The sequence below is a fragment of the Salmo salar genome, unplaced genomic scaffold (genome assembly GCF_965601325.2).
Source record: "Salmo salar unplaced genomic scaffold, fSalSal1 ptg001042l, whole genome shotgun sequence".
Classification (NCBI taxonomy): domain Eukaryota; kingdom Metazoa; phylum Chordata; class Actinopteri; order Salmoniformes; family Salmonidae; genus Salmo; species Salmo salar.
The window spans coordinates 135,001-149,797 of NW_027675600.1; the positions used below are offsets into that span (position 1 = coordinate 135,001).

Below are 14,797 nucleotides of genomic sequence, written 5' to 3' on the forward strand. Positions count from 1 at the left end.
CCAATACATTATCACTGCATATTGGCTATGCTCAGTAGTCCCAATACATTATCACTGCATATTGGCTATGCTCAGTAGGCTATAGGTCCAATACATTATCACTGCATATTGGCTATGCTCAGTAGTCCCAATACATTATCACTGCATATTGGCTATGCTCAGTAGGTCCAATACATTATCACTGCATATTGTCTATGCTCAGTAGTCCCAATACATTATCACTGCATATTGTCTATGCTCAGTAGTCTGTAGGTCCAATACATTATCACTGCATATTGGCTATGCTCAGTAGGCCCAATACATTATCACTGCATATTGTCTATGCTCAGTAGTCCCAATACATTATCACTGCATATTGTCTATGCTCAGTAGTCCCAATACATTATCACTGCATATTGTCTATGCTCAGTAGTCCCAATACATTATCACTGCATATTGGCTATGCTCAGTAGGCTATAGGCCCAATACATTATCACTGCATATTGGCTATGCTCAGTAGGCCCAATACATTATCACTGCATATTGGCTATGCTCAGTAGGCCCAATACATTATCACTGCATATTGGCTATGCTCAGTAGGTCCAATACATTATCACTGCATATTGTCTATGCTCAGTAGGCCCAATACATTATCACTGCATATTGGCTATGCTCAGTAGGCCCAATACATTATCACTGCATATTGGCTATGCTCAGTAGTCCCAATACATTATCACTGCATATTGGCTATGCTCAGTAGGCCCAATACATTATCACTGCATATTGGCTATGCTCAGTAGTCCCAATACATTATCACTGCATATTGGCTATGCTCAGTAGGCCCAATACATTATCACTGCATATTGGCTATGCTCAGTAGTCCCAATACATTATCACTGCATATTGGCTATGCTCAGTAGGCCCAATACATTATCACTGCATATTGGCTATGCTCAGTAGTCCCAATACATTATCACTGCATATTGGCTATGCTCAGTAGGCCCAATACATTATCACTGCATATTGGCTATGCTCAGTAGGCCCAATACATTATCACTGCATATTGGCTATGCTCAGTAGGCCCAATACATTATCACTGCATATTGGCTATGCTCAGTAGGCTATAGGCCCAATACATTATCACTGCATATTGGCTATGCTCAGTAGGCTGTAGGTCCAATACATTATCACTGCATATTGGCTATGCTCAGTAGGCCCAATACATTATCATTACATATTGGCTATGCTCAGTAGTCCCAATACATTATCACTGCATATTGGCTATGCTCAGTAGGTCCAATACATTATCACTGCATATTGGCTATGCTCAGTAGGCCCAATACATTATCACTGCATATTGGCTATGCTCAGTAGGCTATAGGTCCAATACATTATCACTGCATATTGGCTATGCTCAGTAGGTCCAATACATTATCACTGCATATTGGCTATGCTCAGTAGGCCCAATACATTATCACTGCATATTGGCTATGCTCAGTAGTCCCAATACATTATCACTGCATATTGGCTATGCTCAGTAGTCCCAATACATTATCACTGCATATTGGCTATGCTCAGTAGGCTATAGGTCCAATACATTATCACTGCATATTGGCTATGCTCAGTAGTCCCAATACATTATCACTGCATATTGTCTATGCTCAGTAGTCCCAATACATTATCACTGCATATTGTCTATGCTCAGTAGTCCCAATACATTATCACTGCATATTGGCTATGCTCAGTAGTCCCAATACATTATCACTGCATATTGGCTATGCTCAGTAGTCCCAATACATTATCACTGCATATTGGCTATGCTCAGTAGGCTATAGGTCCAATACATTATCACTGCATATTGGCTATGCTCAGTAGTCCCAATACATTATCACTGCATATTGGCTATGCTCAGTAGGTCCAATACATTATCACTGCATATTGTCTATGCTCAGTAGTCCCAATACATTATCACTGCATATTGTCTATGCTCAGTAGTCTGTAGGTCCAATACATTATCACTGCATATTGGCTATGCTCAGTAGGCCCAATACATTATCACTGCATATTGTCTATGCTCAGTAGTCCCAATACATTATCACTGCATATTGTCTATGCTCAGTAGTCCCAATACATTATCACTGCATATTGTCTATGCTCAGTAGTCCCAATACATTATCACTGCATATTGGCTATGCTCAGTAGGCTAAAGGCCCAATACATTATCACTGCATATTGGCTATGCTCAGTAGGCCCAATACATTATCACTGCATATTGGCTATGCTCAGTAGGCCCAATACATTATCACTGCATATTGGCTATGCTCAGTAGGTCCAATACATTATCACTGCATATTGTCTATGCTCAGTAGGCCCAATACATTATCACTGCATATTGGCTATGCTCAGTAGGTCCAATACATTATCACTGCATATTGTCTATGCTCAGTCGGCTGTAGGCCCAATACATTATCACTGCATATTGGCTATGCTCAGTAGGCCCAATACATTATCACTGCATATTGGCTATAGGCCCAATACATTATCACTGCATATTGGCTATAGGCCCAATACATTATCACTGCATATTGGCTATGCTCAGTAGGCCCAATACATTATCACTGCATATTGGCTATGCTCAGTAGGTCCAATACATTATCACTGCATATTGTCTATGCTCAGTAGTCCCAATACATTATCACTGCATATTGTCTATGCTCAGTAGTCTGTAGGTCCAATACATTATCACTGCATATTGGCTATGCTCAGTAGGCCCAATACATTATCACTGCATATTGTCTATGCTCAGTAGTCCCAATACATTATCACTGCATATTGTCTATGCTCAGTAGTCCCAATACATTATCACTGCATATTGTCTATGCTCAGTAGTCCCAATACATTATCACTGCATATTGGCTATGCTCAGTAGGCTATAGGCCCAATACATTATCACTGCATATTGGCTATGCTCAGTAGGCCCAATACATTATCACTGCATATTGGCTATGCTCAGTAGGCCCAATACATTATCACTGCATATTGGCTATGCTCAGTAGGTCCAATACATTATCACTGCATATTGTCTATGCTCAGTAGGCCCAATACATTATCACTGCATATTGGCTATGCTCAGTAGGTCCAATACATTATCACTGCATATTGTCTATGCTCAGTCGGCTGTAGGCCCAATACATTATCACTGCATATTGGCTATGCTCAGTAGGCCCAATACATTATCACTGCATATTGGCTATAGGCCCAATACATTATCACTGCATATTGGCTATAGGCCCAATACATTATCACTGCATATTGGCTATGCTCAGTAGGCCCAATACATTATCACTGCATATTGGCTATAGGCCCAATACATTATCACTGCATATTGGCTATAGGCCCAATACATTATCACTGCATATTGGCTATGCTCAGTAGGCCCAATACATTATCACTGCATATTGGCTATGCTCAGTAGGCCCAATACATTATCACTGCATATTGTCTATGCTCAGTAGGCCCAATACATTATCACTGCATATTGGCTATGCTCAGTAGGCCCAATACATTATCACTGCATATTGGCTATGCTCAGTAGTCCCAATACATTATCACTGCATATTGGCTATGCTCAGTAGTCCCAATACATTATCACTGCATATTGTCTATGCTCAGTAGGTCCAATACATTATCACTGCATATTGTCTATGCTCAGTAGGCTATAGGTCCAATACATTATCACTGCATATTGGCTATGCTCAGTAGGCTATAGGTCCAATACATTATCACTGCATATTGGCTATGCTCAGTAGGCCCAATACATTATCACTGCATATTGGCTATGCTCAGTAGGCCCAATACATTATCACTGCATATTGGCTATGCTCAGTAGGCCCAATACATTATCACTGCATATTGGCTATGCTCAGTAGTCCCAATACATTATCACTGCATATTGTCTATGCTCAGTAGGCCCAATACATTATCACTGCATATTGGCTATGCTCAGTAGTCCCAATACATTATCACTGCATATTGTCTATGCTCAGTAGGCCCAATACATTATCACTGCATATTGGCTATGCTCAGTAGGCTATAGGCCCAATACATTATCACTGCATATTGTCTATGCTCAGTAGGCCCAATACATTATCACTGCATATTGGCTATGCTCAGTAGGCCCAATACATTATCACTGCATATTGGCTATGCTCAGTAGGCTATAAGCCCAATACATTATCACTGCATATTGTCTATGCTCAGTAGTCCCAATACATTATCACTGCATATTGGCTATGCTCAGTAGGCTATAGGCCCAATACATTATCACTGCATATTGTCTATGCTCAGTAGGCCCAATACATTATCACTGCATATTGTCTATGCTCAGTAGGCCCAATACATTATCACTGCATATTGGCTATGCTCAGTAGTCCCAATACATTATCACTGCATATTGGCTATGCTCAGTAGGTCCAATACATTATCACTGCATATTGGCTATGCTCAGTAGGCTGTAGGCCCAATACATTATCACTGCATATTGGCTATGCTCAGTAGGCTATAGGTCCAATACATTATCACTGCATATTGGCTATGCTCAGTAGGCCCAATACATTATCACTGCATATTGGCTATGCTCAGTAGGTCCAATACATTATCACTGCATATTGGCTATGCTCAGTAGGCCCAATACATTATCAATGCATATTGGCTATGCTCAGTAGGCCCAATACATTATCACTGCATATTGGCTATGCTCAGTAGGTCCAATACATTATCACTGCATATTGGCTATGCTCAGTAGGCCCAATACATTATCACTGCATATTGGCTATGCTCAGTAGTCCCAATACATTATCACTGCATATTGGCTATGCTCAGTAGGCCCAATACATTATCACTGCATATTGGCTATGCTCAGTAGGCTGTAGGTCCAATACATTATCACTACATATTGGCTATGCTCAGTAGGCCCAATACATTATCACTGCATATTGGCTATGCTCAGTAGGTCCAATACATTATCACTACATATTGGCTATGCTCAGTAGGTCCAATACATTATCACTGCATATTGGCTATGCTCAGTAGGCCCAATACATTATCACTGCATATTGGCTATGCTCAGTAGGCCCAATACATTATCACTACATATTGGCTATGCTCAGTAGGCCCAATACATTATCACTGCATATTGGCTATGCTCAGTAGGCTGTAGGTCCAATACATTATCACTACATATTGGCTATGCTCAGTAGGCCCAATACATTATCACTGCATATTGGCTATGCTCAGTAGGTCCAATACATTATCACTACATATTGGCTATGCTCAGTAGGTCCAATACATTATCACTGCATATTGGCTATGCTCAGTAGGCTATAGGCCCAATACATTATCACTGCATATTGGCTATGCTCAGTAGGCTATAGGCCCAATACATTATCACTGCATATTGGCTATGCTCAGTAGTCCAATACATTATCACTGCATATTGGCTATGCTCAGTAGGTCCAATACATTATCACTGCATATTGGCTATGCTCAGTAGGCTATAGGCCCAATACATTATCACTGCATATTGGCTATGCTCAGTAGGTCCAATACATTATCACTGCATATTGGCTATGCTCAGTAGGCCCAATACATTATCACTGCATATTGGCTATGCTCAGTAGGCTATAGGCCCAATACATTATCACTGCATATTGGCTATGCTCAGTAGGTCCAATACATTATCACTGCATATTGGCTATGCTCAGTAGGCCCAATACATTATCACTGCATATTGGCTATGCTCAGTAGGCTATAGGCCCAATACATTATCACTGCATATTGGCTATGCTCAGTAGGTCCAATACATTATCACTGCATATTGGCTATGCTCAGTAGGTCCAATACATTATCACTGCATATTGGCTATGCTCAGTAGGCCCAATACATTATCACTGCATATTGGCTATGCTCAGTAGGTCCAATACATTATCACTACATATTGGCTATGCTCAGTAGGTCCAATACATTATCACTGCATATTGGCTATGCTCAGTAGTCCCAATACATTATCACTGCATATTGGCTATGCTCAGTAGGTCCAATACATTATCATTACATATTGGCTATGCTCAGTAGGCCCAATACATTATCACTGCATATTGGCTATGCTCAGTAGGCTGTAGGTCCAATACATTATCACTGCATATTGGCTATGCTCAGTAGGTCCAATACATTATCACTGCATATTGGCTATGCTCAGTAGGCCCAATACATTATCACTGCATATTGGCTATGCTCAGTAGGCCCAATACATTATCACTGCATATTGGCTATGCTCAGTAGGCCCAATACATTATCACTGCATATTGGCTATGCTCAGTAGGCCCAATACATTATCACTGCATATTGGCTATGCTCAGTAGGCTGTAGGCCCAATACATTATCACTGCATATTGGCTATGCTCAGTAGGCTATAGGCCCAATACATTATCACTGCATATTGGCTATGCTCAGTAGGTCCAATACATTATCACTGCATATTGGCTATGCTCAGTAGGCCCAATACATTATCACTGCATATTGGCTATGCTCAGTAGGTCCAATACATTATCACTGCATATTGGCTATGCTCAGTAGGCCCAATACATTATCACTGCATATTGGCTATGCTCAGTAGGCTATAGGTCCAATACATTATCACTGCATATTGGCTATGCTCAGTAGGCTATAGGTCCAATACATTATCACTGCATATTGGCTATGCTCAGTAGGTCCAATACATTATCACTGCATATTGGCTATGCTCAGTAGGCCCAATACATTATCACTGCATATTGGCTATGCTCAGTAGGTCCAATACATTATCACTGCATATTGGCTATGCTCAGTAGGCCCAATACATTATCACTGCATATTGGCTATGCTCAGTAGGCTATAGGTCCAATACATTATCACTGCATATTGGCTATGCTCAGTAGGCTATAGGTCCAATACATTATCACTGCATATTGGCTATGCTCAGTAGGCCCAATACATTATCACTGCATATTGGCTATGCTCAGTAGGCCCAATACATTATCACTGCATATTGGCTATGCTCAGTAGGTCCAATACATTATCACTGCATATTGGCTATGCTCAGTAGGCTATAGGTCCAATACATTATCACTGCATATTGGCTATGCTCAGTAGGTCCAATACATTATCACTGCATATTGGCTATGCTCAGTAGGCCCAATACATTATCACTGCATATTGGCTATGCTCAGTAGGTCCAATACATTATCACTGCATATTGGCTATGCTCAGTAGGTCCAATACATTATCACTGCATATTGGCTATGCTCAGTAGTCCCAATACATTATCACTGCATATTGGCTATGCTCAGTAGTCCCAATACATTATCACTGCATATTGGCTATGCTCAGTAGTCCCAATCCATTATCACTGCATATTGGCTATGCTCAGTAGGCCCAATACATTATCACTGCATATTGGCTATGCTTGAATTGCCCTTACAATGTTATTCTTCTCAGACCATTTAGAAAATATATTTTAAAAAATTGTCGGTAATTTGGTAGCACTGGTAATAGATAATTAGTTGTATTACTTGAGGCACAGCTGAGTGAGCAGAATAATACACTTTATAGTTTACTGGACTGCTGTCCTGCATCTGATGGTCCGTCTGAGGGAGGGAGGAGCGATGAGGCTGCCTCTCACCTGACTCACCGTCCCTCCGCTCTCCCTCCCTGCGCTGAGAAAAGGGGACAAAGTCTTCCAGCTGATGGTGAAACTGAAGTCACGCAGCATTATTACTACCTCACGCACCGTTATTACCACCTCACGCACCGTTATTACTACCTCACGCACCAATTATTACTACCTCACGCACCAATTATTACTACCTCACGCACCAATTATTACTACCTCACGCACCAATTATTACTACCTCACGCACCAATTATTACTACCTCACGCACCAATTATTACTACCTCACGCACCAATTATTACTACCTCACGCACCAATTATTACTACCTCACGCAACAACCGTAAGCTTATCGGAAAAAAAAACTGTTCAGACTCCTTCATTGCATCAGCAGCAGCAGTGCTGGTTGTAGCGCGAGTGGAAGTAGGGAGACATATACAAACCTGAAGGTGTAGAAGGTTTTTCTCCAGCAGAATCTTCTCCGTTTTCAGCCCGGTAATGTCCCGCTCTTGTTTGCGTTTAAAATCTAAAGAAACAGAGCAACCCAGGCACATCGCCAATCAGAAAAAAGGCAGGTCAGGCTGCGCGACAGATCACAATAGGAATTATAGATTTTTTTTTTTTAGGGCCACGTAAATTATGTTCCCGCAGACTAGAAGAATAATAGTGATAGAAAAACCTTGAAACTGTCCAAGTTGTTTTTCCAAGTTGTGTTTCCTGTTGGTGGAAAAAAGGTAGAAGCATGAGAACGCCAACACTTAAAACAATAAGTGGATGAATGGTATTAGCGCTGGTTGAAACCTTACAGAACGGATGTCCTGGCGTCGTCCTCCTTTAACCGCTGCACTTCCTCTGCTACCTTCTGACACGTCTTCAACGACATCTGAGAAGATAAACACACGTCAAATCATCGCCGTACTAAAAAAAAACGTTTTCACGCCCCGATACTTGAAATGGTTTTAGTTCAGCGGGTTGAAACCGACGCAGACAAACATTGGATGACTGCTAGAACGAGGAGGATTTTTATTGTTTCCCCTGTTAGATTAATACTGTTACCTGCGTTTTCAGCAGGTCGTTCTCCAGCGCCGTCTTCTCCCGTCTCAACTGGACATTATCCAGACACTGCTTCTCTGTCGTCTCTTCGTCATAAACAGGTCCACAGGAAAGACCGAGTTACATACCTCAGACAGTAGTAGACTATTACAATGTGGGTAATATCAGTGGTTGAGGGGGTTTTTACAGGAAGTAGAATTATAACCAGAGATAATACCTGTTACCATCTTCAGCTGGTCCTCAAGTCTCTTCTTTCTGGAGAACAGAGAGAAGAGAGAAAAGTCAGCGGAACAAGAACCAAACGAAATATGCTGTAAATGTTCTTGATGAGTCTTACAGAGTCTCTGTGTTGTTGTTCTGCTCCTTCAGCCTCTCCACTTCCTCAAAAAGCTGCTGGGACAACTTCTCAGCGCTCTACAGGGCACAAACACAACTCTGTCAGAGCTCTCCCCGGGACCCGACTCTGTCAGAGCTCTCCCCGGGACCCGACTCTGTCAGAGCTCCCCCCGGGACCCGACTCTGTCAGAGCTCCCCCCGGGACCCGACTCTGTCAGAGCTCCCCCCGGGACCCGACTCTGTCAGAGCTCCCCCCGGTACCCGACTCTGTCAGAGCTCTCCCCGGTACCCGACTCTGTCAGAGCTCTCCCCGGTACCCGACTCTGTCAGAGCTCCCCCCGGGACCCGACTCTGTCAGAGCTCCCCCCGGGACCCGACTCTGTCAGAGCTCCCCCCGGGACCCGACTCTGTCAGAGCTCCCCCCGGGACCCGACTCTGTCAGAGCTCCCCCCGGGACCCGACTCTGTCAGAGCTCCCCCCGGGACCCGACTCTGTCAGAGCTCCCCCCGGTACCCGACTCTGTCAGAGCTCTCCCCGGGACCCGACTCTGTCAGAGCTCTCCCCGGGACAAAACAGTGTCATGACGAGTAGAATGGATCATTTCACATCTCTTACCTGCTTCGCCTCCAGCTCTGCCCGCATGGCTTCGTTCTCTGCATGTTGCTTTTCCAGAGAAGCTACTTTCAACTGCAGATCATCAAGAAGTTTACGCAGCTTACCGGTCTCCCTGGAAACGACGTCGTGTGACAGAAATAAAATCAACAACTTTATGTTGACAACCATTTACGCGTTTCCAAGACAAATACTTACAAAAAGACATAGAAGAAGAGCATTTAGTAAAGAGGACCTAGAGAACTGATGGAGTCATACCTCTGGGATCTCTGAAGCTGTAAACAAACCGTCAAGAAAAAAAAACACTTCATAATACTGAATTAAGCTTTTATCCAAAGCATTCATACATTTTAGGTACGGGTGCTCCTGGGAATCGAACACACCATCCTAGCATTGCAAGAGCTATGCTCTGTCCACTGAGCTAGAGGACCACTTCTAACACTGACAGTAGTGCAATGGGGGTGGCAGGTAGCCTTGTGGATAAGGCTGATGGGGGTGGCAGGTAGCCTTGCGGATAAGGCTGTTGGGGGGGACAGGTAGCCTTGTGGATAAGGCTGTTGGGGGGGCAGGTAGCCTTGTGGATAAGGCTGATGGGGGGACAGGTAGCCTTGTGGATAAGGCTGTTGGGGGGGACAGGTAGCCTTGCGGATAAGGCTGATGGGGGGGGCAGGTAGCCTTGCGGATAAGGCTGTTGGGGGGGACAGGTAGCCTTGTGGATAAGGCTGTTGGGGGGGACAGGTAGCCTTGTGGATAAGGCTGTTGGGGGGGCAGGTAGCCTTGTGGATAAGGCTGTTGGGGGGGCAGGTAGCCTTGTGGATAAGGCTGATGGGGGGGGCAGGTAGCCTTGCGGATAAGGCTGTTGGGGGGGACAGGTAGCCTTGTGGATAAGGCTGTTGGGGGGGACAGGTAGCCTTGTGGATAAGGCTGATGGGGGTGGCAGGTAGCCTTGCGGATAAGGCTGTTGGGGGGGACAGGTAGCCTTGCGGATAAGGCTGTTGGGGGGGACAGGTAGCCTTGCGGATAAGGCTGTTGGGGGGGACAGGTAGCCTTGCGGATAAGGCTGTTGGGGGGGACAGGTAGCCTTGTGGATAAGGCTGATGGGGGGACAGGTAGCCTTGCGGATAAGGCTGTTGGGGGGGACAGGTAGCCTTGCGGATAAGGCTGTTGGGGGGGCAGGTAGCCTTGTGGATAAGGCTGTTGGGGGGGACAGGTAGCCTTGTGGATAAGGCTGTTGGGGGGGGCAGGTAGCCTTGTGGATAAGGCTGTTGGGGGGGACAGGTAGCCTTGTGGATAAGGCTGTTGGGGGGGACAGGTAGCCTTGTGGATAAGGCTGTTGGGGGGGACAGGTAGCCTTGTGGATAAGGTTGTTGGGGGGGACAGGTAGCCTTGTGGATAAGGCTGTTGGGGGGGACAGGTAGCCTTGTGGATAAGGCTGTTGGGGGGGACAGGTAGCCTTGTGGATAAGGCTGTTGGGGGGGACAGGTAGCCTTGTGGATAAGGTTGTTGGGGGGGACAGGTAGCCTTGTGGATAAGGCTGTTGGGGGGGACAGGTAGCCTTGTGGATAAGGCTGTTGGGGGGGGCAGGTAGCCTTGTGGATAAGGCTGTTGGGGGGGACAGGTAGCCTTGTGGATAAGGCTGTTGGGGGGGACAGGTAGCCTTGTGGATAAGGCTGTTGGGGGGGACAGGTAGCCTTGTGGATAAGGCTGATGGGGGGGCAGGTAGCCTTGTGGATAAGGCTGTTGGGGGGGACAGGTAGCCTTGTGGATAAGGTTGTTGGGGGGGACAGGTAGCCTTGTGGATAAGGCTGTTGGGCCAATGGGGGTGGCAGGTAGGTCACAGAACTCTAACGGTCACTCCCATAGAATTCTAATAGTCACTCCCATAGAATTCTAATAGTCACTCCCATAGAACTCTAACGGTCATGTTATGATGGTGTAACACTAGTGGGGGGGGTGGAGTCGGAGGGGGAGTGGAGTCGGAGGGGGGGGGGGTGGAGTCGGAGGGGGGGGGGGGGGGGAGTGGAGTCGGAGGGGGGGGGAGTGGTCATCACCACCAGAGACAGCCAATCAGGACAGTTTTCTGTTCATTCCAAGGGAGGCGCTGAAACCTAATTAACGACTGAAGAGAGACTGAAGAGCATGAATGGCTGAGACCTAATTAATGACTGGAGAGAGACTGAAGAGCATGAATGGCTGAGACCTAATTAATGACTGGAGAGAGACTGAAGAGCATGAATGGCTGAGGCCTAATAAGGGGAGAGAGACTGAAGAGCATGAATGGCTGAGGCCTAATTAACGACTGAAGAGCATGAATGGCTGAGGCCTAATTAACGACTGAAGAGCATGAATGGCTGAGGCCTAATTAACGACTGAAGAGCATGAATGGCTGAGGCCTAATAAGGGGAGAGAGTGAATGGCTGAGGCCTAATTAATGACTGAAGAGCATGAATGGCTGAGGCCTAATAAGGGGAGAGAGTGAATGGCTGAGGCCTAATAAGGGGAGAGAGTGAATGGCTGAGGCCTAATTAACGACTGAAGAGCATGAATGGCTGAGGCCTAATAAGGGGAGAGAGTGAATGGCTGAGGCCTAATAAGGGGAGAGAGTGAATGGCTGAGGCCTAATAAGGGGAGAGAGTGAATGGCTGAGGCCTAATAAGGGGAGAGAGACTGAAGAGGCTGAGGCCTAATAAGGGGAGAGAGTGAATGGCTGAGGCCTAATAAGGGGAGAGACTGAATGGCTGAGGCCTAATAAGGGGAGAGAGTGAATGGACTTTTGAAAGGATATCTTCACACTTCCCTTGATATTCACTCAGCCGGTGACTGAAAGACAGTTAAAACAGATTACATTAGTAGTCTACTGTTTCTAAAACATACAAGTCATTCACTCCACCTGTTACATTAAACATGGCAGGCCGAGCTAGATATATGTTTAACATGGTCATTTTCAGTTTCCAAACCACAGCTAGCTACAGCAGATGAGTCTCGATAAGAATCTAGGGGTCATATTCAGTCAAACCAGCCACCGGGTCAATGACAACACCGCTGCTGCTGCTGGGAGATGTGTAGCATGTAGCTTTACCGTTTCCACTGCTGCTGTGAGATGTGTAGCATGTAGCTTTACCGTCGTGTCTGGTACCGTTTCCACTGCTGCTGTGAGATGTGTAGCATGTAGCTTTACCGTCGTGTCTGGTACCGTTTCCACTGCTGCTGTGAGATGTGTAGCATGTAGCTTTACCGTCGTGTCTGGTACCGTTTCCACTGCTGCTGGGAGATGTGTAGCATGTAGCTTTACCGTTTCCACTGCTGCTGTGAGATGTGTAGCATGTAGCTTTACCGTCATGTCTGGTACCGTTTCCACTGCTGCTGTGAGATGTGTAGCATGTAGCTTTACCGTCATGTCTGGTACCGTTTCCACTGCTGCTGGGAGATGTGTAGCATGTAGCTTTACCGTCGTGTCTGGTACCGTTTCCACTGCTGCTGGGAGATGTGTAGCATGTAGCTTTACCGTTTCCACTGCTCTGTGAGATGTGTAGCATGTAGCTTTACCGTTTCCACTGCTCTGTGAGATGTGTAGCATGTAGCTTTACCGTCGTGTCTGGTACCGTTTCCACTGCTGCTGTGAGATGTGTAGCATGTAGCTTTACCGTTTCCACTGCTCTGTGGGATGTGTAGTATGTAGCTTTACCGTCGTGTCTGGTACCGTTTCCACACTGATGTTTATTGAGAACTGGAATGGAACTGGAATTGATTGAATACCCCCATCCAGAGTATGTAGTTAGCTGTTAGATTGAATACCCCCCATCCTGAGTATGTAGTTAGCTGTTTGATTGAATACCCCCCATCCTGAGTATGTAGTTAGCTGTTTGATTGAATACCCCCATCCAGAGTATGTAGTTAGCTGTTAGATTGAATACCCCCCATCCTGAGTATGTAGTTAGCTGTTTGATTGAATACCCCCCATCCTGAGTATGTAGTTAGCTGTTAGATTGAATACCCCCATCCAGAGTATGTAGTTAGCTGTTTGATTGAATACCCCCCATCCTGAGTATGTATGTAGTTAGTTAGCTGTTTGATTGAATACCCCCCATCCTCAGTATGTATGCATGTGTGTGTGTAGCTAGCTGTGTTTTAGCGACCTGTACAGTATCATCTCATCACACAAGTCTAATAACATTAGTTACTTACTCGGAGTCAATACTTTTCTGTTTCAAAACCAGGAGAGCTGCCACATATTCCTTTAGGTTCTACAATGAGAGAGGATGGATTGTCCGTCAGTATAGTTTGGTGAAATATTAGCTAACTAATCTTTTATCCACGTTTGAAACAAGTACACAACAAACAGTAGCCAGAGCGTTTCTCATCTCACCTGGTGAAGTACAGTGCAGTTTCTACAGACTCCGGTAGTTGCTTCTGAAGCGATTCTGGAATGATTCTCCCCCGGCATCATGATAAGTACTAATAGTTACTGTCCAATATGTCAAAATACAACTACAGACATTAAAAACACAAACACTTCACAACAAATTCGGCATGACACAAACGTACTGTCCCACGTTGACTCAGGACCCGAAATATAGACGGGGGTTGTCTATAGAAATGCCGGTCTGAAAAAGACAGACCTGAGCGTTATATCTTTTTCAGATTTTTTATTTATTACATTTTTTGTATTATTATTATTATAAACAACAAATCAATACAAAAAGTACATGGGGGAACACAAGCATATATAAAGAATATGCAAAGGGCAATTGGGCTGGGGGGGGGGGGGGGGTACAATTATCACATGACACAAGGACCTTAAAGGGGCATATACACATTTATCATTCTAACAGCTTTTATGTTGTATTTAATTGTCTTAAAATAAAGTAGCATTTTTTTTTTGTAATGTAAGAAAATGTGGTGTTTTGTTTGTAAATTTACATTTGTGAATATGGCCAAAAGAATAATGAAATTAATTGTTTCAACTTATTTGTATCGTAGGTAAAGAATCCAAGCAGTACATCTCTCCATAATAGTGTAAAATCTTCATAAATGTGTTAAATTATAAATCTACTGATGTCTTGCCACAGTTTTATTACATGAATACAATGCAACACTGTTTCTGGGTGGTCA

At 44.5% G+C, this 14,797-nt stretch overlaps 1 protein-coding gene across 6 annotated transcripts in view; it reads right to left on the bottom strand.

Moving 5' to 3' along the window:
• Positions 1 to 14,269, bottom strand: part of LOC106591541 (uncharacterized) — a 35,869-nt gene extending 21,600 nt beyond the window's left edge. For 4 of the 6 annotated variants that reach the window (XR_014391681.1, XM_082972724.1, XM_082972723.1 and 1 more), the window contains exons 1-11: positions 14,052 to 14,269; positions 13,871 to 13,929; positions 12,470 to 12,505; positions 9,944 to 9,961; positions 9,689 to 9,800; positions 9,075 to 9,151; positions 8,955 to 8,992; positions 8,741 to 8,823; positions 8,491 to 8,567; positions 8,364 to 8,401; positions 8,128 to 8,210 (exon numbers count right to left, since the gene is read on the bottom strand). Coding sequence is in view for 5 of the 6 variants with exons in the window: in XM_082972724.1 (XP_082828850.1) it covers positions 8,128 to 8,210; positions 8,364 to 8,401; positions 8,491 to 8,567; positions 8,741 to 8,823; positions 8,955 to 8,992; positions 9,075 to 9,151; positions 9,689 to 9,800; positions 9,944 to 9,961; positions 12,470 to 12,505; positions 13,871 to 13,929; positions 14,052 to 14,132 (702 nt within the window). In the remaining variant the exon portion in view is untranslated. Of the gene's footprint in view, positions 1 to 8,127; positions 8,211 to 8,363; positions 8,402 to 8,490; positions 8,568 to 8,740; positions 8,824 to 8,954; positions 8,993 to 9,074; positions 9,152 to 9,688; positions 9,801 to 9,883; positions 9,962 to 12,469; positions 12,506 to 13,870; positions 13,930 to 14,051 lie in introns of all 6 variants that reach the window. The other 2 variants (XM_082972726.1, XM_082972725.1) reach the window with 2 other exon arrangements.
• Between the last annotated feature and the right edge of the window lie 528 nt (positions 14,270 to 14,797).